This window comes from Phalangium opilio, unplaced genomic scaffold, assembly GCF_054372755.1.
Source record: "Phalangium opilio isolate 3A_F unplaced genomic scaffold, DU_Popi_V2 ptg000217l_1, whole genome shotgun sequence".
NCBI classification, from domain to species: Eukaryota; Metazoa; Arthropoda; class Arachnida; order Opiliones; family Phalangiidae; genus Phalangium; species Phalangium opilio.
This window is the reverse complement of record NW_028324218.1, coordinates 7,791,893-7,817,433: the sequence shown is the minus strand read 5'-3', so window position 1 is coordinate 7,817,433 and position 25,541 is coordinate 7,791,893. Positions and strand designations below refer to the sequence as shown.

Sequence of the window (25,541 nt, the reverse complement as noted above, 5' to 3'; positions counted from 1 at the left end):
ATATACCCCAAACTTGAATAAAGCCGGCAAGAGGGGTACCCTTCACTTTAAACGTCAATATTAGCAAAGTTTGAGAAGATAATAGGTATAACTTTATTTTAAACGATTTAACTATTATTAATGTTAATTATTGAAGATTAAAATAATTAAAAATATATATATTTATTTAAATATTAAAGATAAACCTCTCGTGCAAAGAGAGAGATTATCATTGCCTCCTATATCTACCAAGGCCCGTGCATGCGATATATTTCCTTCATTGCCTCCTATATCTATCAAGGCCCGTGCATTGTGATATATTTCATTCATTGCCTCCTATATCTATCAAGGCGCGTGCATTGTGATATATTTCATTCATTGCCTCCTATATCTATCAAGGCCCGTGCATTGCGATATATTTTTCAAAACAACAACAAAAATGGGAAGCTCCTCTCAGAAACATAATAATTTCTTTTCTCTGTATTTGAAATGAAAATATGGATGACATTGCGCTCCTTCTTTAATGGTATGAATCCTTGCCTGTCTATTAATATTTTATGTAGGAGTAATACGTTTTTAGCGAAGTCTAGAGAGGATAAACATAAGCGAGATTGTTTCGGAAAAAAAATATTGCTTCCACTAATGGGTTTATACTCTTTGTTACTGTTGTATAGAGTAATCATGATAAAAGCTTAAAAAATTACGAGAGGACAGACCTTTTTTATCCTCTTGTTTTATTCTTAATAAGAATATAAAACATTTATTTTGTATCAAAAAATATTTTTTGGTGCTAAGATTGCTTTAAAAAAAATCCAAACGGTTAGGCATTGTAAAAAAGACAAATGATATTTTTCAAATCTAATGAGATAACACCCACCTAGTTGAAAATTGCCCTTTTTTATCCACGGGAGCCATTCTTAATGAGAATTTCGATGCTAGTAGGTTGTCAATTAAACTACCAGTATATTATTGTTGTTGGAAATTGGACATTAAGTCAAATTTAGTGGTTGTATAGAGCCAGCAGGTTTTTGCCGCTTCTTTTTGTGAGTATTTGATTTTTGTATGTAAAATGGAGGAAGATAATGTTGAGAGCAAGGATGAAATGAGGAAGCGCAAAGCGCGGGAAAGGATGAGGGCAAAAAGGTCGACGTTTTCATTGGATACTTAAGTTTATATAATCTTCTCGACACGGAGAGGTAATATTTTGGTTTTCCCAACTTGTACTTTCCTTAAAACGTCTTTTCCGCCATGAAAAATCGCAACCTTTTAGAAAAACAAGGAAAATTTTCATTATGTAACTTTATTATCTACGTGTGTTACCGTAATTCTGGTCCAATGTTTAAACCTCACACGAATTTTATCAAGTTTCTTATATTAGTCTATTATAAGTCCATAAATTACTTGCAGATAAACAAATACAAAGGGGCGGGGTCGCCCCCTTAAGTTAATTCCCTAGCGCCACGAGACAAAACTAGACGGCATTAGTTCGAGTTTTGTAATTCTGGTCCAATGTTTAAACCTCATACGAATTTTGTCAAGTTTCTTATATTAGTCTATTATAAGTCCATAAATTACTTTCAGATAAACAAACACAAAGGGGCGGGGTCGCCCCCTTAAGTTAATTCCCTAGCGCCACGAGACAAAACTAGACGGCATTAGTTCGAGTTTTGTAATTCTGGTCCAATGTTTAAACCTCATACGAATTTTGTCAAGTTTCCTATATTAGTCTATTATAACTCCATAAATTACTTGCAGATAAACAAACACAAAGGGGCGGGGTCGCCCCCTTAAGTTAATTCCCTAGCGCCACGAGACAAAACTAGACGGCATTAGTTCGAGTTTTGTAATTCTGGTCCAATGTTTAAACCTCATACGAATTTTGTCAAGTTTCCTATATTAGTCTATTATAAGTCCATAAATTACTTGCAGATAAACAAACACAAAGGGGCGGGGTCGCCCCCTTAAGTTAATTCCCTAGCGCCACGAGACAAAACTAGACGGCATTAGTTCGAGTTTTGTAATTCTGGTCCAATGTTTAAACCTCATACGAATTTTGTCAAGTTTCTTATATTAGTCTATTATAAGTCCATAAATTACTTGCAGATAAACAAACACAAAGGGGCGGGGTCGCCCCCTTAAGTTAATTCCCTAGCGCCACGAGACAAAACTAGACGGCATTAGTTCGAGTTTTGTAATTCTGGTCCAATGTTTAAACCTCATACGAATTTTGTCAAGTTTCCTATATTAGTCTATTATAAGTCCATAAATTACTTGCAGATAAACAAACACAAAGGGGCGGGGTCGCCCCCTTAAGTTAATTCCCTAGCGCCACGAGACAAAACTAGACGGCATTAGTTCGAGTTTTGTAATTCTGGTCCAATGTTTAAACCTCATACGAATTTTGTCAAGTTTCTTATATTAGTCTATTATAAGTCCATAAATTACTTGCAGATAAACAAACACAAAGGGGCGGGGTCGCCCCCTTAAGTTAATTCCCTAGCGCCACGAGACAAAACTAGACGGCATTAGTTCGAGTTTTGTAATTCTGGTCCAATGTTTAAACCTCATACGAATTTTGTCAAGTTTCCTATATTAGTCTATTATAACTCCATAAATTACTTGCAGATAAACAAACACAAAGGGGCGGGGTCGCCCCCTTAAGTTAATTCCCTAGCGCCACGAGACAAAACTAGACGGCATTAGTTCGAGTTTTGTAATTCTGGTCCAATGTTTAAACCTCATACGAATTTTGTCAAGTTTCCTATATTAGTCTATTATAAGTCCATAAATTACTTGCAGATAAACAAACACAAAGGGGCGGGGTCGCCCCCTTAAGTTAATTCCCTAGCGCCACGAGACAAAACTAGACGGCATTAGTTCGAGTTTTGTAATTCTGGTCCAATGTTTAAACCTCATACGAATTTTGTCAAGTTTCCTATATTAGTCTATTATAAGTCCATAAATTACTTGCAGATAAACAAACACAAAGGGGCGGGGTCGCCCCCTTAAGTTAATTCCCTAGCGCCACGAGACAAAACTAGACGGCATTAGTTCGAGTTTTGTAATTCTGGTCCAATGTTTAAACCTCATACGAATTTTGTCAAGTTTCTTATATAATAGACTAATTCATAAATTCCTTGCAGATAAACCAACACAAAGGGGCGGGGTTGCCCCCTTAAGTTAATTCCCTAGCGCCAAGAGACAACGCTAGACGGCACTAGTTCGAGTTCACTACACACGGCAGACTAGCCAACTCGCAGTGCCTCTAGCAGTGCTTCTTGGCTCGAGAATCATTATCTAAGATGGTGGTACCCCATCTTCTGGAATTATGGAATGGTCTATATAATCTTTTCCAATACGAGCTTTTAGAAATACTTTTCTTAACCAGTTCCTCGATGAACATTGCTTTACCGTGTTTTTTGCTCCACAAGGACACAACCCCACATAAAACTACTTTCGCATAATCCTAGCAGAGGTTGTTTATTCTCACAACTAGATAAAGAGTTAAAACAAACACGATAAGCGTAGAGGATTATTTGTTTTTGAGGGGGATTTCCTAGAAAGTTTTTCGACGGTTCCTTATACACCGTATTTTTAAAGTAAAAGGATTTATCGTACCTTGGTAAATACTTGGATATCCCAGAATATATAGAGTTCGATAAAGTATATTGAATTTTTTTTTTTCATAACGTTTCGAAGGTCGTCTAAGCTAAATATGTTTGTTTGCGCTCTAAATTTTCAATTTATTTTATTTATATTTTATACTTTAGTTTGGTCATAAGCATATCAAACCACCCGTAAGCGTGAATCGGCGGGAAATTGGCCATATGTCTAATCAGCGCCACTTGCGGATGGTCTGAGAACTACTCCCATAGAGACTAGGTATATTTAAGCGGGTTTGCAGAATTTCCGCCAGGTGGCTCGAACGCCGCGCCATCTGACGGAAATTCTGTAAACCCGCTTAAATATACCTAGACTCTATGGGAGTAGTTTTCAGACCATCCGCTAGTGGCGCTGATTAGACATATGGCCAATTAGCCACAGGCATTCTGGCATTGTCTAGGTAAAACTCGGGAGACAAGTCTTCCTGGTGGCACAAAAGGGAAACTTTATTCAAATCGCGCAAGGGATGCTACCGGAAGCTTGGGAATAAATACAAGGATTAATATATATCTTATTCTTACCTATTATAAGCTCTACCTCTATTAATACTTGTAATCATAACAAACATTGTCGTCTGCTAGTGGGGCTAAAACGTGGATTTTGAAGTTCGCGTAATAAAGGCATGCGGCAACCTACACTTTTATCTTTTGTACTTATCCTGTTCATAAGAATCCGGTTGTACTGTGTACACTTATCACTAAGAGTTTTTCCCATTTTCTTTAAAAATTCGAGATAATTTGCTGTTCCTCATCTTAAACAAACAACTTAAGTCTTAAAAGCCCGTACTAAACCGATTACCGCTGCCATTTATTGCAGAAGCAGACGACTGCTTAGATTTCCGGGTTATAAGGTGGTAGAAACTACTAGAGAGAATCGGGAAGGAGAGAATTGCTTCGTTTTCCCTCTAGGTGGCGTAGAACCTCAAATTTCTCTCTGGCGCCCTTGTACAATGGTGATTACCCGTGGTCTTATTGTGAATTCACGCTTGCGGGTGGTTTGATATGGTTATGGTTTGGTGAATCTGATTTTGATTGTTAAAATCATCATGACCCTGGTGTTTTAGCTTATGAGATTCCTATCTGTGGACACTAAAAATATATAGCCTTTTACAACTTTTAATTTCAAAAAAACTGTACTAAATTAGGGGTTATTCATAAAGCTAAAATCTTCCGAGTGTTTAATAGGACGTTCATAACATTGATACGAAACCCCAAAAATTTGAAAAGAACTCAAACAAACCACACTGTAAAAAAAGAGGGTATTTTGAGGGTGTGAATCTGTACCTAAAAAGGTATTTTTGGTCAAAAAACTCCTTTAGGTGTGTTTTAGCACCTCCTGAGGTGTTAATAAAAACCCTTTAAAAATTTGAAGGTGTATTATCATACCCTTAGTAAATGTTTAACACACGAAGGGTGTTTTAATGGGAAAAGGGTGTATTTTTATACCCCAAACAACAGCGCACGCGCTGTTGCACTCTTTCATTTAGCTCGCGAACGCAGATTCACGAGGCGCGATACATTTTCAAATTCAAAATAGGCTTAACGTTTGGTGTACTTGCGTCTCTGTTTCACTGTTATCAAACCACTTAAGAAGGTAATTATTTTAAGTAACTTTTTATAAGTTAAAGTTTGATTTATGTAAATGTTTCATCCATTTTAACAGCTTGGACCGGGAAAAGATCGCAATTATCCATAGAAATCATGGTTTGTTAAATTAGGTTAGAGTTAGGTTCGATTGGTTAGGGTTAGGTTAGGTTTACGTTTGGCTAAGTTTTTTTAAGTTTGGGTTCTTTTTGCTGGGGTTTAGGTTGCCTACTTCTAGCCGCGTGGACATTTGAAGAAACGCTTCCGTAGCCCTGATGCCAATACGGATGTGAACCATTTTGATTCTTGACTTAGTTTTCTTCGAGAGCTTTCAACGTCTCAATAAAAGCCGTGAGCCCATGAACAATATATCAGACTAATTTATGATTAAAAGATTAAATCAAATAACGAACAACTAATTTTTAATTCTTTTTGCGTGTAGATTTAGGCATGGCTATTCATTAATTCCTTATAAACATAGCGGTGGATATATGAGAGTTATAATACAACTTCTGAGGATAATATGGCAAATCCACAAATGGCGTGGATAATGGACAGAAAGTGCTTTGACTTGTCACCATTTTGTCACAGAACAGCTATAGAACGGGTGATTAATACAGCCGATGGTGAACGTAACCTTCCTCTGAGAAGTACTCCATTGCAGAAAACGAAGAAACCGAAAAATTGCGAAGTCACGTTCTGATTGTATACTAGTTTTAGATACATTTTTAAATGATTTGAAGTTTTTGGTTTTGAATTTCGCGGTCTAAGTCATTTCACTATTTATAATGAATTTTAACACTCGTTTCTGAACCTCGAATTAAAGACTTAATGTAAAAGTTAATTTATTACATCTTGTGTGATATATATTACGTAGCGATTTAGGCACATTAAAGTGCCAAAGTGCAGTGAACATCATTTTTCTACTTTAAGAAAGAGAACCATGTATGATAATAATTAAACTTTTCACAGCAAATTTTATATCTGTTAGTACCCGTAAATGGCCGAAATGCCATTTCTTGCACCCAGGGAAAATTTTTCAGGTACAGGCCAATGCATTTTAATTTCCATCCCATAATGGTGGAAAAGTATTACATATAAATACCATAAATGGTTTCAATTCGCACCTCAACAATTGAAAGGGTATTTTTTCGAACCACCCTACCGAATTTATCAGGTACAGGTAAATACCATATTTGGTTTCGATTCGCACCCTTAAAAGATGAAAGGGTATTTTTTCACACCCTAAGCAGAATTTCTGAGGTCCAGTTAAATTCCTTTAAGGGTTTTATTAAACACCTTAGGGTAATGAAAAACACCCCATTCAAGGGGGTATTTATAAATACCCTAAATATGGGGTGCGAATTTGTACCTAAAAGGGTGCGTCTCCTGTGGGGGAAGAAAACACCTTTAAAGGTGCGTTTCCGACCCCTTTTTTTCACAGTGCAGTTCTAATGAAACTTCCCTATAGTATTACTGATATCAATCACACGGTTTGGTCAAATTCGAAAATTAACAAATTGTCACTGTACACACAAATAAACCACTTTCTCAAATGTCATACGTTTATAAGATATGTTCCATAAGTATGACACTACCTATACTTCGATCGTAATGCTAGAGACTTACTGAGAGCTAGTTCGGGCGGGAACGACAAGCGAGAATTGATTGGCTACACTCGGTTAATTTTGCAGTCCATCTAATTCTATTTAGTCTGTACTAAGCCTTTGACAGCGGCGCCTCACCAGGCTTCCCTCGCTTTACATCGAATCTATGACCTACCTCACTCACTTCATAACAAGCTCCAATTTGTAACCAATGACAAACTTATGGTGAACATATCTTATGAACTTTCCCAAATATACATAAAAGATGAAAGGCTTAAGGAAAAAACTAAAATTTTCGTCATTTATACTCAACAGGTGAATTACCTCCTGTATCCCAACGGTACGGGTTCCTATCTGCAAGAGTCGGCATTTTGCGCTTTGCCAATGGATAATAACGACATTAGTCTGCCTTTGGTTCAATTCTCCTCTTTCATCTTCTTCTGTCTTCCAATGACACTCATCGTCATTATTTACGTCAAAATAGGCGTCCAAGTTCGCAAGTCGCGTTTCTCTCGCCTCAACAGTCAAAATAGAGGCTCTTCTAGCAGTAGCCGGGCCACTTCCGGAGGTGGAGGGGGTACTAGCCATTCACCCGTGGACGGAGGAGCATCGTCCGAACGAGGCCGAACCAGCTTTCGAGAATCGAAACAACAGCCTGCTCGACGATCAATCAATAAAATGCTGAGTAAGTGCTCAGACTTCGATCCTTCTCTATTGTCATATATGTGTTAACTGGGTACTTAAAGGGGATACTCCGGGCTAGAATTTTATCTTTTTTAATCGAAATAGTGTATAAAATTAATGAATATATCAATGAAACCATGTTTCTATCTACAATATTAAAGAAGATACGTGCAATTAAGTTTCAGCAGCAGTAAGATAAGGGACTAGAAGTATCGAGGTGACCAAATTCTTCATTTGGCGAAAGTGAATATTCTTGATAACACACCAACGGTTGGCCCTCTGGTAGCGGTTTCTGAATTTTCCCTCCAAAACGTGAGACGCTCGCGGCGGTAGACGGCCGAACTAGATTCAAGCACCGCGTCCGTGTTCCGCTCCTTTCGGTTGAGGGGAAGGGGGTAGGAAATGTTTTTGGAACTCGACCAATTTTTTTCTCTCTAGTGTAGGCGCGATGGAAGCGGCATAAAAACTTCAAATTTGTTCACTAGCGCCAGGATCTATTACCAATGCTAGAGCACTTTACTTCTAGTCCCTTATCTTACTTCTGGTTTCCGTAATGGCGCGTAATGGACACTACACGTTAGGCTTTCCAGCGTATTCCCGAAGTCAGGTGGTACTAGGCATCCAATAATAAGCGTTAGTGCTTTTCAGTATCCCTTCTATATTTTTATTGTTGGAGGCAGATCTGTTAAGTCAAGCTAAACTATATTAACCCACTTTTATATTTTGGCAATGGAATATCTAGTTGATTATCAGTTCTAATTCAGGATATTTATTCTTAGATATAACATGCATTACGAATCAATGAACGAAACAATTTTCATAACAATAAACAAGATAGATTGTATACTTTTACCAAAAGCGCATAGATAACCAGAAAGTGAAGAACGAGAAGCCTAAACCGCAACGTGAAAAATGAGTTCCCCCATAGTCGATTCAAGATTTCCGTCCCCCTTACAGAGCGATGGGAAGAGTTGGTCTTATGCCGCGGCGGAGAGTTACTTTCGCGTAGTTTTACACAAGGTACATGCGTAAGTTGGCTCGAAAATATAGTTCACTTATTTCTTTATTTTCATGTCGTCTGCTATAGTTTAATTCCAAGGCTTAATATAATCTAGTCATTTAGGTAGTCGGGAATCGGCACATTTGTCAAAATGTCAGATTTGAATTTAGCAAACATTTTAGAAAGCTACGAAAAGGATGACTTTTTCCTGATTGATAAAGACGGAAAACTTAAAGGTGCAATAGAATGCATGAAAAACAATATCAAAATTCAACTTAACGAAACTTGAAAATTCGACGATTGAACCGAAAGAGCGCTTAAGAACAACCGTTAAGCCTAGTTAAGCAGCCGATTTCTCAATAGTATTCCCCACTATCCCCAGGAGCCGCTACCATCGCGAACTACTTTCCGCTTGTCACGTGACATTAACGATGACCTAATATATCTCTGATTCGATTGGTAGTTGAAAACGAGGCTCACCAACCACCCATTTGTCCCCCCCTTGCTTCTCATTTTACACGAATACCGTTGCTAAAGGCTGGAAAGGTTTAATGTTCTTCACTTTCTGATCTATGCGCTTTTGCTTTTACGTTGTATTCTTTAGCCATTGAGATACGCGGGTCATTGTTTAAAAACCATTTTGAGAGTAAATATCAAAGTATCAGAAATGTTTATTTTATGAATGTGTAAGGACGATTTTAATCTTGAAGAATTAAATAGACAACCATTTATGTAAATAGTCCCGAATTTTACATAAACAACTGTTTCCTTGATTGGATTTAAACCTACGTCCATGGTTTGTTATAACAAAAGCGCATAGATCAGAAAGTGAAGAACATTAAACCTTTCCAGCCTTTAGCAACGGTATTCGTGTAAAATGAGAAGCAAGGGGGGGACAAATGGGTGGTTGGTGAGCCTCGTTTTCAACTACCAATCGAATCAGAGATATATTAGGTCATCGTTAATGTCACGTGACAAGCGGAAAGTAGTTCGCGATGGTAGCGGCTCCTGGGGATAGTGGGGAATACTATTGAGAAATCGGCTGCTTAACTAGGCTTAACGGTTGTTCTTAAGCGCTCTTTCGGTTCAATCGTCGTCGAATTTTCAAGTTTCGTTAAGTTGAATTTTGATATTGTTTTTCATGCATTCTATTGCACCTTTAAGTTTTCCGTCTTTATCAATCAGGAAAAAGTCATCCTTTTCGTAGCTTTCTAAAATGTTTGCTAAATTCAAATCTGACATTTTGACAAATGTGCCGATTCCCGACTACCTAAATGACTAGATTATATTAAGCCTTGGAATTAAACTATAGCAGACGACATGAAAATAAAGAAATAAGTGAACTATATTTTCGAGCCAACTTACGCATGTACCTTGTGTAAAACTACGCGAAAGTAACTCTCCGCCGCGGCATAAGACCAACTCTTCCCATCGCTCTGTAAGGGGGACGGAAATCTTGAATCGACTATGGGGGAACTCATTTTTCACGTTGCGGTTTAGGCTTCTCGTTCTTCACTTTCTGGTTATCTATGCGCTTTTGGTTATAATAAACCTTTTCGATGTAGAAAGGAATGGAGAACGGTTAGTATTTACTTCAGTCCGACTCATAGCCCAGTATAAAGCCCCTCCCTCCAACACGTAACGAAAAGTTTAAATTATCTGATTGGCTCACTTAAACTACGTTTTGATGACGTTGCTGACGGGGACGGTGATAAGTACGTAACTCCATTTTACCTCTGTCGCTATGAACCGCCTCTTCTTTCATTCCCCCCGTCCCGTGAAAGGGGTCCGGGACTTTGACGGCCGCCCAGCTTACTCTATTCCCCATTCCTACTTCTAAAATTAAATATATCCCTGGTGGTATGCATCCCTCAGTATTAGGACATACAAGAGGGTTGACACATTGCCCACTCTCATGATAAAATAGAGCGAAATGTGAGGCTTTCCCTTTCAGTTAAATCGAAATGGTCTATTCAATTAAGGATACAACCGACTGCCTTACAACACTTAACAGCATTTAAAATAGTCCTGATAAATTACTTTCATGAATTTACTTTTGAAAATTGCTAAAACATTTTTAATTGCAGTTGCCGTGGTGATCGCATTTTTCGTCTGCTGGGCACCATTCCACACGCAAAGATTATTTGCCTGCTTCTTTGACCCCAGTGAATGGACTAGGACCTTGAGACAACTCAATGAAATCCTTTACTACACAGGAGGTAAGCGTATTTTTCAAAAACTGATATTAAATGGCTGGGACTTTTTTTTTCTGTCTAATTAACAAAGATTGGTAAAGCCATATAGTTTCACTACCATTATGAACCTCTAACTCGCCAATTCACTGTGCATGGTGCATGTGTAAGTGGAATAAGGAATTCATATTGCGTATATCCATAAGTTTATAAGATATGTTCCATAAGTATTACATTACCTATACTTTGTAAAGCTAGAGACTTGCAGCTCGCGCTAGTTCGAGAACGACAAGCGAGAATTGAAGTACAACACTCGGTTAATTTTGCAGGACTTCCTGCTATCATGGATTTATAATAGAAGCTTACGCTTCCTGGATATTCCACTCGCCTTAAAACGCGCACAACATTTATTCCTCGTCTGAACTGGCGCGAGCTAGTAGGAGCCTGGCAGGCGCGTTTGTGACGTAGAATTTGAGGCAAATTCAGAGGGGGGTGGAAGTTTTTCACGCGCTTGAGTTTTAATTTCAAGAGCGCGCGCTAAACTATTTGTAGAAAAGCACGCGCGCACGCGCGCCGTGAGAAAAAAGTTTGCCTCAATTTCTACGTCATCAGCCCCCCAGTCCCTATCCGCGCGAATTTTTATGACATAAATGTGTTTAAAATCAAAATGCCTTACTGAAGGCTACAGTGAAATATCCAGGAAGCGTAAGCTTCTATTATAAATCCATGCTGCTATTTAGTTTGTACTAAGCCTTTGACAGCGTCTCACCAGGCGTCGCTTTTCGAGAATCTATGACCTGCGTCACTTCATGACAAGCTCCAGTTTGTAACCATTGACAAACTTATGGAACATATCTTATGAACCTATGGTATATCACAGGGAATTTTAATTCCCTTGGCCACTATAGCTTGCCTTATATAAACTGTAGTTGTTAAGGTCAATGAGACGAAAAAATTAAACGAGAAAAACTTAATGAAAACCCGGGAAAACCGTTGCGATGGAAATTTAATAAAGTTTTTCAAAAGTAGTTAGGCAATTAGCGTTCATGTTTCTAGAACTTTCTATCCCTTGAGAAATCCATAGTTTTATGTTATGGCTATAACAAAAGAGACTTTAAGTCTGTACTTGACAATCGCAGACTTTTGAACTAAAGAAATACTTAAGTAAATGATATTTTATAATGAAGATTGTTTAGTACAGTATTTTGTTGTTGAATATAGAATAATTAAAAATTTTTTTTTAGGATGCTTATACTACTTCAGTGCAACGATCAACCCCATACTGTACTCATTGATGTCTGTAAGATACCGGGAGGCATTTCGAGACGCTCTTTGCGCCTTTGGTACGCCAAACCGGCATATGTCCAATGTCATGAGATACTCCCATCGCCCTAGTGATACGTGCGTCATACAAGACAAAGCCCCAGTCAAGTAAGTGAAATCTCAAATTATAATCCGAATTTTTCGATGTTCATGACTTGTTTTGATAACCCTAGCTCATTGCTATCTAAAGAAAATATCCCAGTCGTTATTGTTCTTGTATTGAATACACCATTTTCCAAAGGGGGTCACAGCTTGGTATATCATTAGTTTATAAGATATGTTCCATAAGTTTGTCACTGGTTACAAACTGGAGCTTGTCATGAAGTAACGTGGGTCATAGATTCTCGTAAAGCGATGCCTGGTGAGGCTCAGTCAAAGGCTTAGTACAGACTAAATAGGAAGATGGACATGGACTGCAAAATAGACCGAGTGTAGTCAATTCTCTCTTGTCGTTCTCGAACTTTTTTTTTTAAATTAGTGGTTTCAATGTAACTAGGGTCCCTTAAGGGTCCGCGACAAGGATGCGATTATTCAGGTTTTCAGTATGAGAATAATCAGGGAAGGAAATGAGGTTTACTTGGGAGATGACGGAAGGGGTGTGGGGGGTCAAGTCACCTCCGGCGGACACGGGGCAGTCGGCACCTATAGGGTAGGATTGCCGACATGCGTCGTATTCCCTCAAACTTTGCCGCCCAGAAGCTTGGCTTACAGGAGTGCGCCACACTCCCGGCTTTTTCGAACTATAGTCTGTCAAACGAAAGAAGAGCTCTGAGAAATTTGTCCAAATTGGTGTCGCCACCATCGACCCCATAGTACTTTATCAACTTGTTTTGTTTTGTCAATAGTCGTCTGTAATATAGTCTGCTATAAACAGATAGGCTTAATCGCAATAGAACCAATACATTTTGCAATATATGACAAGCACTTTAACTTATGTCATTAAAATATATTGCAATGCTAGTTCAACAAAGATAAAACTGGTGTCTTGTCGTTAATTTTGTTTTATATTCTTTAATACTCGATGATCGTAAAAAACCATGAAACATAAACATATTAGATATATATTGCAAAATGTATTGGTTCTATTGCGATTAAGCCTATCTGTTTATAGCAGACTATATTACAGACGACTATTGACAAATCAAAACAAGTTGATAAAGTACTATGAGGTCGATCGTGGCGACACCAATTTGGACAAATTGCTCAGGGCTCTTCTTTCGTTTGACAGACTATAGCTCTCAGTAAGTTCTTAGCATTAAGAAGTACAGGAAGTGTCATCCTTTTGGAAAACATCTTATAAACTTTTATATAGGGTAAAGACTCAACATCCAGACGTTAATTAGATAGGACTACAAATTTACCACTCCACCGACGTCTTCTTAGTTGTTTCTAAGATAATAAGGTGTCCGTCTTTTGAAAGAGACGGTATTCACTCGGTGGTAGGTGCCACTATCAATAATGAAGCTAACCGAATTTTTTTCTTTCAGAAACTCGCCACCAGATGAGGTTGAACGAGCTTCCGTGAACGGAACACTAATCGCGGACTTCAATCCCAAGTCGACAACGTACAAGTTAAACGATTCCCAACGTCCAAGGACTAGTTTGTTCGTAACATTTCGTGACATTTTGTGTCGTATATGCACAAAAAACGATAAACGCGATACCAAACCGGTGGTCGTGCTCAAAAAATGTGTACCAAAAATTAAAATAACAGTCTCTAGTCCGGAGAAAAATACCACTCCACGCAATAGTTGTTTAGTGCCAAATCAACACGTCGAACCGATTGTGGTGGGAAGTGAAAATTGTGGAACGAACGTGGATACAGGTTGCCCTGAACTTTATGATAAAGAAAGCGAAGATAAGAAGAAACTCTTTCGGGAAACGACAGTATAGTCAAACTACATAGTGATGTAACGTTTCGTTAATTATTGAGGTGCAATTGTAAATTTCGAAAAATATAGTTAAAAAAGTTCCAAACTAGAATTTTTTCTTTCCTTTAAAAAAAAAGACCATATTAGTGAGCACGTTTGAGATGGATGCTTGTTGAGACCGAATTTTCCGTCAGCCCCTCCCCTTTTGTGGCTCGGTATCAGAGTTCCGCACATGTGCAATCGGCGCAATAGAGAAGAAAGAAAGTCAGAGACGTTTGTTTAGGGCCAGTATTCTTAACGAATCACGTGCCGTCTGACTCCTCGGGTGTGCGTCTAGGAAGGTGCGCGTGAGAGAGATATCGGGCTGTGCCGTTATAGTTACCCACTCTCTGATTCTTCTTCTTATACGTACTCACTGGCCATATACTCCTCAATTCACTACCATTACCTCAAATAGTGCTTAAATAATTACGATGAATGTATAATCTTAAACTGGTTGTACATAGAATTTCTTTTGATGCAGCTGTTGTAACATTATTCCTTAAGTTTAGTACACAATTGAACGGCATTTTAGTTCCAAATATTTATTTTAATAAATAGTCCCATAAATGGATCGTGCAAACAGAATTATTTGCAGACTTAATTATTTAAATTATTTTAAGCATATTGATAAATTAAGAAAACCAAAAATTTCATAAGCAAGTTTAAGTGTCTAGTTTTGATAAAGACGAAAATGTCTAAAAGCCGTTAATTCCTCCATCGTGGCATCAGCAAGATAAGTTGGTATGTCTTACGTAACAACATCTACAACTACACGCTACGCTTTTAATTCCTGATTCTTGGAACGATTAGGCCTAGAGATAAATAGAGCACTTGTGAAACTGAATGAATTATACTGCCTAGATATAGTGGTTCCATCTAAGGGTAATAATTAATTTAACAAAATTAAATTTTTAATGAGTTTAAACGTTTATTTCAGTGTAGAAAAAATTAATACAAAGTGTATAGCAAATAATAATACATTCATTTTACATACTAGTAAAGGTCATTCAATGTAAATTTAAAATAGAAACTGTGTTAGAGAGACCTTCTTTGATTAAAAAAAAAACCCCAACTCGAAGATATCGATTCTTAGCCAAGTATATGAGACTAGACAAAAAGAAACAAGTAGCGCTTTTTACGCGGCTTAACGTTCTATAATCTTGGCTTAATACATAGTTTAAAGACACCCGACGCTTTTCCAAAACTCCAACATCTCAGTTCCTTTCAATTTCTTTTCAATCTTTTCATCCATTCTTTTATTTTGGTCTTCCGTAAAGTTAGCCCGCCAATCCCCAACGATTCCTTTCCGAACAAACTTTAAATCGCTTATTTTCTGAGCCCTTTTGTTCCTGAAGTACCTCATGACGTATTTGATACCACTTGGGAAGGACATCTTTTCGATATCGATGTTAGGATTAACAGCCATATCGAAAAACTCGGTGGAATCTTCGTTCAAGTGTTTCTTCATGTAGTCAAAGCTCGAGTAGTAAATAATGTCGGATAGTTTCTTGGGATCTTCGACTAAAGCTTGGTATTTTGGTCCCAGGAAATTTGCAATTCGAATTATAGAGGATTTGATGTCTTTCTTCATTTCTTCGTAGTAAATGAACAAGACGTTTGGATCGTTACGATGGTTGTACCAGGATAGGACATGATCGAAGTAGTCTCCGTAATCAACTTCACCATTGAGGAACAATTCAAAGAAATCTTCAAACTTGCCATCTCGGTAATCGTAAACGCCTGATCTCGTATGATGGTAGAATGAAACGACGCAATCCTTAGGGTTACGAGCGACAAAGATGTACTTGGCATCTGGTGAGAACGGTGCTAAGTTAAATGGTAAGTGGATTTTGGCAAGACGAGGTTCTGGAAGACCTTCTAGGGCGTCGACTCCGGTGAATTCCAGAAAGGGACACTTGGTTAAGTAGGCCTTACTGTCGGTTGAGGGTTTTGCGTCGTTGACTAGCAACATCAGGATTTGTTGAGTCCAGTTGGAGCCGCATTTCTGGTAGGCGCATAAAAAGACGTCACCTGGTTTGGGTTTATGGTGAATGGTGTCTCTGATTGATTTATCAGAGTAGCAGGCACGAATTCGTAAATTGTCAACAAGTTTGTAGTCAGGAACGACTTTTCCGTTTTTAACAGGCATCTTTGGAATTGGAAAACAATTAAAACACTTTAATTGAGTCAAATCTTCTAAAATCTCTATCATCTCTATCAATTGGATAAAAAACTAAATAAAAGGTCTGCTGCAGACTGACTTAAATCGACTATCAATATGTTGCATATCATAATTAACAAGATACATGTTATTTATCTATCACTAACGCCCTGACAGCATTAATCTTGGAATTTAACACTATTATTATTATGACGGGAAAACTTAAGGCCTTTTCAAACTATGCAATTTTTGACTCATCCAGGAAGAGAGATGAGTCAACTTGAGTTGAGTAAACTAGAACAGAAGCTGGACAAGTTGAATCACTAAATTAAAAATTAATCATTGACCATTAGACTCAACTTTTGACCCATCATAGTTGAGTCAAAAGTTCTATCGTCGGAAAAGGCCTTTACTCGTAATAAATATTGACCGTAAAATTTAAATGTTTAAAAATTATTTTATAAAACGCAAAAATATTTAAGCTCACCTTTTGCAAAATATCAAAATACTGCTGGTTTGAGATGAATAAAACTTTCAAAGTATAATTTGAAACTGTAAAAAGGGTAGTTTCGAGAATATTCTGAGGAAAGAAAAGCTTGAGACTTTAAACTTCTCTCAAATACTTAAATATGAATAACTTAAAATTACAAGTGCAAGCTGGGGTCTTTTATAGTCAAGAATTATCTGTCAAGTAGGGGGCATGGAAATTTTTGGAAGCTTAAGCAACTTCTCACACAATTTCGCGGAAGACTGATAATAATGCAGAGACGCCATCAACTCGTAATGTGGCGTGTTTTCATCAAGGATTCATTTGAAAAGGTTAGACCCCGTTAGACAAAATTGCAAAAAACAACATCGAAGGCGTATTTATTGCAAAACAGAATCGTAATCTTAAATACTGAATAATTTTTTTAGGGAGGGCCTAACCTGTATTTTAATTATCTTTGCTCTTGATTGCTGATCAATTTTCATTTCGGTCATCCTTGAAAATATTTATTTCGTTTTGAATTTTTTCCCCCTACTACAGATAAATGTTGCTACACAAAAATAAAATAAGGCAAAAAGCGAACTACGTGAATTATTTCGAAATTGAGTGAAAGATTAGGGATACTTCGATGAATATTCGAAGATCAAAAAAACATAAATTATATTTAATCTCGAAGACTTAATTATAATAAATTTTTAGGTTTAATTTTGTTGGAACTCACCTTTATAGCTCTTACTTTAAAGTAGGTTTGAGGTAGAATTGAAAACGTGGTGAAGTGTAGATGTACATACACGTCGTTAAGCAATTTAAGTATACATGTACCTATACTAATGTTGTTATATTCACAATAAACGAAGTATACATGTATACCATAAATGTTGTTTTATGTGCACAAGCACAATGAAAAAATACAACTGTGTTTGGGACTACAAAAGTACTTATTTTCTAAAATATATTTTTTTATTTTAAATATTCTGAAGTGCCCCTTTAAAATGCCTCATTTTAACAAAAGCTTTTATAGTGAAATCCAATCTATTGCTTTATTTTCAGCGTTTCAGGATCAAAAAGGATGTATCATGTTTCAATTAAAAATAAATTACATCTACACTCTTTACGTATGGCGCTAATTACAGTCGTATTCAACTCCAATTACGAATTACGAGTAATCAATGGTAGGTCTATGAAAGTCTGGAGGTAATCACCTTTAGTTCAATCAGGGATATAATTTTAGAAGCAGGAATGGATAACGGTTAGTATTTACTTCAGTCCGACTTATAGCCCAGTATAGAGCCCCTCCCTCCAACACGCAACAAAAAGTTTAAATTATATTATTGTCTCACTTAAACTACGTTTTGATGACGTTGCAGACGGGGACGGAGTAAAATACGTAATTCCTTTTTTACCTCTGTCGCTATGACCCGCCTCTTCTTTCATAACCCCCCTCCCGTGGAAGGGGGTCCGGGACTTTGACGCGCGCCCACATTACTCTGTTCTCCATTCCTACTTCTAAAATAAAATTTATCCCTGGTTCAGTACAAATTATGCCAACCGTTTCACTTGCTCGGACAAAAACTTAATTTTTGTTTCAACAGTAAATTTCAGAAAATTAGTCTTTTTTTGTGTGTGAAATGAAATAATAAGGCGTGGCAAATTTGGGGTTGCAAATTTCTTTTCTAAAATTGAGCACCTTGAAATCCTTTCAAAGGTATTTTACCATTTGAATATTATACGCTAAACAACAAAATCCAGCGAAATCCGGTCATTTCTGTAGAGGGTTGCCTAATGGTTTTGAAGTGTTTATCTCAAAACGTCTCTTATCGGATTAATTCAGGAAACTGAAGCATTTTTAATTTATCTTCCGTCAGACTTACATATATTCTTACGTAACATCTTTCGACTAGCTAGATAATCCTCCTTGAATTTGATTGGTTGATTCTTGCGACACACCTCGCAATTGCCCGGGACTTGAAAGAATTGACGTAAATAACAGTCGCTATGCGGTGTATGTTAATTTGGAAATAGTATAGATTATCTTATAATGTAACGAAGTTGCTCCATATGGAAGAAAGCAAGGGCCTAGAAGGGTCATAGAAAGGTTAGACTCATGGGCAGGTGAGCGATACTAAACGTTCTTGAGTTGTAAGGTTTCAAATGACACCCTTTCATCGGGCCGGCGTACAATATTTAAAATTGTACAGGAATTGGTATATTTAATATTGGTTTGTCAATAATTTCTGTGATTTGGTTGACATAGTTGCTTGAAATATTTTCTATTTAAATCTATATGAATTATTTTTACATCTCCAACTGACGATGACGACATGGAGAGGTATTACTCTGGATGTGTCTGTATTTCTTAATTATTTAATAAAATCCTCTCAAGTGGGTAGATAGCCCTTGTCTCGACTAGGAGAGGTTTATTATGGTTTCCCAACTTGTAATTATTTGTGATTTGAAAGATTGGCGTAATTGCGTGTTAAGTTTTGATTTGATTATTTATTTTGTATTTTATTTGCAAGTATATATTTGAATCAACGACGCAACTAAGGTATTAAGCTGATCCGAGAAAATGACATGCAATTTTGAAAAACATCGACTGCAACTAAAAACCACATATACCCGCTAATATGATATTACCATGATTGCATAATGCAGTATGGACCTACAGTCGGGTATCTATAATCCTATAGAGTCACGTCCCACTCTGAGTTCATTTCTTTGTCGAATCGGGTTACTTCTAGAGATAAGATTACAGAGGCCTATGGTTTCTGTTTCAGACAAACCCACCTAAAGGACAGGTTCGTTCCTCTACTCTATTATAAAGGATTAGTATACTCATTCCTGCTTATATTACTCAGGATGTTTCTGGCAAGTCTGCCATAAATTTTAGGGTATGTTCTTAGGGTCAAACTAAGTATAAAGTGTCAAAGAACATTTGACCCATAAAACAAGGAAATAGTAATAGCAAATGTGGAGCATGTCATATCAGTCTTCAATTGCCTTCAATCTAAGAACGTTATTAAACTTCAATCTAGCAGAAGTGTACTATTAAATGTGCGTACGCTGGTAACCTAAAGATAACCTTTCAGGATCTCACAGCACTCAGTACATGAGTTTTGAGGTAAGGCACCTTTTATTCGCACAATGCTAACATCGTTTATTTATAGGTATTGTTTATAATATCCACTCTTTGAGGTCATCTCAAGAACATGCAAGGGCCAATGTTTGGGAGCCCATATCTATGTAACTACATGTGTAGACATAAATGTTCTTTGAGACTTTCCACTCAGTTGACCCTAATAACACTCGAGTCCATTTATTTTCAACATAATTAAATAAATTAAATTAAATACACCCAATGCTTTTCCAATATTCATATTTCTGACACACGCAAAACCCTTTGCGCCAATTACCTTGTATTCGATATCTATGCAAAAACGGTGTCTCGATCAAGTAGAATATTTTTTGCTTTACTTGATGAAATTTTATTGCTTCAGATAACATTATATATATTGAAGCAAGATAATACAATAATAAAAACTATAACAGATTCTGATTTTTATTTATTAGGTAAGAAAATTTTATCTAATCGTCATATAACTGGAATTGAGTTTGATTTGTCAGACATTTAAAAGGTTTAAATTTAAGTGTATTTATATCCATAAGCAAGCATTACACAGCTTTAGTATCCTTAAATACAACCAATACTTTTCCAATACTCCAACAACTCAGTACCTTTCATCTTCTGTTCAATTTTTTCGTTCATCCTCCTATTTTGATCTTCGGTGAAATTGGCCCTCCAATCACCTACAATTCCTTTCCGTACGAATTTCAAATCGCTAATGCAAGGTACTTGTTTATTTCGTAGATACCCCATCAAGTGTTTTAGGCCGCTTGGCAATTCCAGTTCGTCCATTTTAACTTCCGGGTTCATGCACAAATCCAGAAAGACCGTCATTTCATCATTCAAATGTTTCTTCATGTATTCGAAGCTGGAATACTTGATGACATCAGCCAATTTCTCTTCATCCTCAACCAAGGCTTCGCATTTTCCACCCAAGAAATTTGCGATTCGTACGATATTAGACTTTATATCTTTCTTCATGTCCTCGTAGTTGAGGAACAGGAAGTTGGGTTCGTGGCGATGCTCGTACCATGACAGAATATGGTCAAAGTAACAATTATAATCGTTTTCTCCGTTTATGAATAATTCAAAGTAATCGTCGAATTTTCCGTCCGCAAAATCGTAAATAGCAGTACGGGAATGATGGTAAAATGAAACCAAACAATCCTTGGGGTTGCGAATGACAATGACGTATTTGGCATCGGGTGAGTACGGCGCCTTGTCGAATGGTAGGTGAATCTTTGCAACTCTTGGTTTTGGTAAAGCGTCGAAGGCATCCACACCAGTGTACTCCAAGAAGGGACAGTTAGATAGGAAAGCTTTTGCGTTTTCGGTAGGTTTGCCATCGTTCAGAAGCAGTAGTATGATTTGCTGGGCCCAGTTGGTGCCACATTTAGGGAAAGTGGATAGGAAAATATCACCGGGCTTTGGTTTGTAACGTATGGTGTCCCGGACGGCCTGGTCCGAGAAGCATGACAAAACTCGTAAACCGTCAACTACCTTGTAATCAGGTAGAACCTTACCGTCAACCAAAACCATCTGTATCACAGGTTATAGTATAAGTTATGCAGGGTGTTTCTGGCAAGTCTGGCACAAATTAAGGGGGATGTTCTCTAAGCGATTTTGAGTCGAACTGTTCTATGACATTTTTCCGTCCGCAAGAAGTGATATCTATCTGTATTATTAGGGAGAAGGTATAAGATGCCTAAGTATTCGCGGGCCATAGTCCCAGTCGCCCTTTCAAAATGCAAGGGGGCACGTAAAATGAGGCCGTGGCTATTTCGCCTCTCCTCAGTCGGAAAATACGTAATTTTCGTCATTCGCGTCGCGCTGACGTGTACGAGTTTTCAAGAACCATTGAGATGCTGGTTGTAATTTAGAGGCGGGGATTAATTCCGGACCTACGTTTTGACTGAAGATAAAGCTGGAAATGTGGCGAATTTATTCCTTCTCCCTAATAAATAAGATATCACTTCTTGGTTATGTTTGAAGTGTTTTAATTAAATTAGAAAACATTGTCTTTCAGTTTCTTAATTAAATTCAAGGGGTCATCCGTAAAATACTCTGGACAATCTTAACTTGAAATCGGTGTCTCGGGACGTCAAAATGTCATAGAAAATTTTCGACTCGAAATCGTTCAAAGAACATACTTCTTAATTTGTACCAGACTTGCCAGAAACACTCTGCGTATATACATTTAGTTATTTGGTAATTTAAAGCAGCACTACAGGTTAAAGATCAACAATAATTCGAGAATGTCTCTCACAATCATGGCTCTCATAAGTTTTTGGACAAAAAGCGTGCGAAGTCCCTTCTTACCTTGTATTATCCGGCTGTGCAAATATTTGCCCGTTTCGTAACTGAAGAGTTCAAAATTATTAGAAAGAAAGAAAAAAAGGATAAAAGCTTTTGCTACTGATAACATTATATAAAATTTGACGCGACGATTCAAACAGCTTATCTCCTAATTTGATGATAATCCAATCATTTCGTTGAAATAACCTCGGGTTTTGTTTGGTATTGAGATAGAAAAATTCAACTCTTAAACACCCATCTTAGATAAATATATTCTCATCTATTTGACGACCTCGATAAAATTCAATATATATTTCAGTCAGTTACTATCAGTTGCAATTATGAAAAATAAAACTATAGTTTATAATAATCAATAAATACTTCAAATTTACTTCAAACAACACTTATACCCCCTTCAAAGATAATTTTATACCGTAAAGTGAATATTAGATTTTTAAATCTGAGCAAATACGAATTCCAATCTGATGTATTTGCCATTGACTGACTGACTAATAATCAACACCCAGCCTAAACCACATTACCTAGAAGGCTGAAATTTTGCAGGGGCATTACTCTTAAGTAAAAGAAACGTACCAAGAAAGATTTTTCCAATCCGCCACCATCTTGAAAAATGGCGGCCATAAATATAAAAAAAGCCTTGTTTATGAAATAACGTGCGTGGATTTCAACCGATTTCTATAATATTTAAAACACAGGTTTCCTACATCTTTAAGACGGGCTTTATGGCTTTGGAGTTTCGATTTGCCGCCATATTTTAAAATGACGGCACCATAAATATCTTATACTATCTTTAAAATTAAATTATTCGAGCATTCAAATTCATCAAAATTATGATGGGTTTTATTAAGGGGTTTTTTTTGGTGGGGAAAACCCAATAAAACCAATTGCTTTTTAGGGCTGGGTTTTTTAATTAGAACCCTGCCTTGCTACAATGCTATTTTGAGTAAAAAGAAGAAAATTCTACAGTCATGGATCTGATTTAAAACTCCCAACATTTAGGGTTTTATTTTCCTATATTTAAAAACATCCAATACTTTTCCAGTAATCATACATTTCAGTACCCTTCAATCTTTTTTCGATAACTTCATCCAGACGTCGATTTTGATCATCGCTTAAAGTTGCTTTACCATCTCCAATAATACCTTTTCTTACCAACTTGAAATCGCTTATATCTTCGGTTTTCCTTTCTCGCAAGTACTTCATAAAATATTTCATACCACTGGGTAATGGTAATTGGTCAATATCGATATTAGGATTGGTAAGGTCCCCCATATCTTCGCTTATGTTCTTCTTCATGTAGTCCAAACTTGAGTAATGAACGATATCAGCCAGTTTCTGTGGGTCTTCGACTAGAGCTTCGTATTTTGGGCCCAAAAACTTGGCCAGACTTATAATGGCCGAATTTATGTCTTTCTTCATTTTCTCGTAGTATAAAAATAATATGTTTGGTTTATGGCGTTGTTCGTACCTAAAATCAATTTTCAAAGCTATAGTTTTCGACAGGTTTAATAAGATTTCTGCTATTTGGAATCTTTAATTTAACAGGCCATTTTGTGGGCTTTTCTGGTTGAACTAAAGGGGAGGAGTTGTACAACCCGTCACCCTTGACGTAATGCATAAAACAGCGTGATATTTCAAACCTAGTGATATTGATGTTAGCTAGCAACCTTTCCCGCGACTAACGCGAACTATTCGTGCTAAATGAGAATGTAAAGAAAGTTTCTTTCAAGGGGTCTGTCACTAGGTGAAATAGAGCTATTTCAGTGGGGGAAAAATTTCGTCTGCTACGAAAATTGGGCCTGCCTTTGAGTGTAGAGGGCGGCCATTTTATGAGGGTTTCTCTATGGGCAAATAGCATTGGTGACGTAGCCATTACCCCCTCTGAAATAGCTCTATTGCTGTACACGGCTGTGCCTTTGACTGTACTAAATTAATTAATCGTAATCATTGAAAGCCCTGCCCTTGACAATGCTAAAATGATTACAAACAATCCGTAATCGGTGTACAGTCTACAGGGTGATTATTCCCTCGGTTTCTTTGTGTGTTCTGAACGAGTAGACTTAGAGTCGAAGGTTTTCTACACATGCGAATAGCCAATGAAACGCGAGGAAGGAGGAGCTGGCAATTTAATAATGTTTTAAGCCCTCCCCTTACCTTCTATCAGATATGTTAGTGTGGAGTATATGGCCTCTTAATTATTCCACGAAGTAAAACTCTATTTCTTCTTGTATTGGATTAATTTTAAACCATTTCGCACCAATCAATTTAAAATTAACCCAAACAAAATAGCACTGCAAATATAAGTGCAATGTGTTATTGAAAGAACAAGACTGTACCATGAAAGGATGTGATCAAAGAAATCCCCATAGTCAGTTTCGCCATTAATGAACAACTCGAAGTAATCGTCGAACTTTCCATCCTGGAAACCGTACAGAGCTGTGTGGGAGTGATGGTAAAATGAAACTAGAGCGTCTTTGGGGTTACGAACGACAAAGACATATTTAGCGTCAGGCGAGTAAGGTGCCAAATTAAAGGGTAGATGAATCTTAGCGAATCTCGGCTCCGTTAAATGATCCAAAGCATCCACTCCCGTTATTTCCAAGTAGGGACATTTCATCATGAATTCTTTTGGATCAGCTAGTGGTTTGGCATCATTTAGTAAGCAGAATATGATTTGAGTCGTCCAAGTGGTTCCGCATTTCGGGAACGTGGCTATGATTAGGTCACCGGGTTTTGGTTTGTGGTTTATGGTGTCTCGAACAGCTTTCTCGGAATAAGCGGCCAAAAACCGGAAACCATCAATCAGTTTATAGTCTGGTAAGACTTTACCATCGATTACAGGCATATTGATTCGGTGATAATTCTGAATTTAAAGTTTAAATATTTTTAATCGTTGATACAACTGTTTTTTTTCTCTAATAAGTCTGTCATATATTAAACGGTGTGTTCTTTATGTTAAATTAAGTGTAAAGTGTCAAAGAACATGGAGTCTGCAACATTTATTGGCCCTAATAACAAGGACATGGTCACACATGAGGAGTAACCATATCAGCCCGCCCATTTTGTTTAGTAGCATCAGAAAATTTCAATACCTTTCAATCAAAGTACTATTATATGATTAGAAGTATGAGTAATGGTAAAGTTAAGCTAAGAAGCGATATCTAGTTTACTAGGGAGAAGGTATAAATTCGCCACGTTTCTAGCTTTATCTCCAGTCCATACTTAGGTCCGGAGTTAATCCCCGCCTCTAAATTACAGCCAGCATCTCATTGGTTTTTAAAAACTCACATCAGCGCGACGCGAATGACGAAAATTACGTATTTTCCGACTGAGGAGAGGAGAAACAGCCCGGTGGCCTCCTTTCACGTCCCCCCTTGTATTTTGAAAGGGGGACAGGGAACTACGGCGCGCGAATATTTAGGCATCTTATACCTTCTACCTATTAAACTAGATATCGCTTCTTGGTTAAGCCAATTCAAAGTGCCATAGTATTTCTAGATCTCACAACA

At 37.3% G+C, this 25,541-nt stretch overlaps 4 protein-coding genes across 4 annotated transcripts in view; 1 reads left to right on the top strand and 3 right to left on the bottom strand.

The window, feature by feature from the left end:
- LOC149616043 (neuropeptides capa receptor-like) overlaps positions 1-14,008 on the top strand; it is a 61,846-nt gene extending 47,838 nt beyond the window's left edge. Inside the window, exons 4-7 of the mRNA XM_089856229.1 lie at positions 7,148-7,517; positions 10,604-10,735; positions 11,953-12,139; positions 13,519-14,008. Of these exons, the coding sequence (XP_089712355.1) occupies positions 7,148-7,517; positions 10,604-10,735; positions 11,953-12,139; positions 13,519-13,924 (1,095 nt within the window). The 3' untranslated portion in view covers positions 13,925-14,008. The remainder of the gene's footprint in view (positions 1-7,147; positions 7,518-10,603; positions 10,736-11,952; positions 12,140-13,518) is intronic.
- Positions 14,009-14,847: 839 nt separating this feature from the next.
- Positions 14,848-16,753, bottom strand: LOC149616042 (sulfotransferase 1C4-like). The gene is made up of 2 exons (XM_089856383.1): positions 16,593-16,753; positions 14,848-16,093 (listed from the first exon to the last, which is right to left on the bottom strand). Exon 2 carries the CDS (start codon positions 16,091-16,093, stop codon positions 15,122-15,124), a length of 972 nt encoding a protein of 323 aa, XP_089712509.1. The 5' UTR covers positions 16,593-16,753; the 3' UTR covers positions 14,848-15,121.
- Positions 16,754-20,283: 3,530 nt separating this feature from the next.
- LOC149616041 (sulfotransferase 1C2A-like) lies at positions 20,284-21,255 on the bottom strand. The gene has a single exon (XM_089856141.1). It carries the CDS (start codon positions 21,253-21,255, stop codon positions 20,284-20,286), a length of 972 nt encoding a protein of 323 aa, XP_089712267.1.
- A 685-nt stretch (positions 21,256-21,940) lies between these two features.
- LOC149616040 (sulfotransferase 1B1-like) lies at positions 21,941-24,877 on the bottom strand. The gene is made up of 3 exons (XM_089856140.1): positions 24,369-24,877; positions 23,084-23,500; positions 21,941-22,076 (listed from the first exon to the last, which is right to left on the bottom strand). Exons 1-3 carry the CDS (start codon positions 24,875-24,877, stop codon positions 21,941-21,943), a joined length of 1,062 nt encoding a protein of 353 aa, XP_089712266.1.
- Between the last annotated feature and the right edge of the window lie 664 nt (positions 24,878-25,541).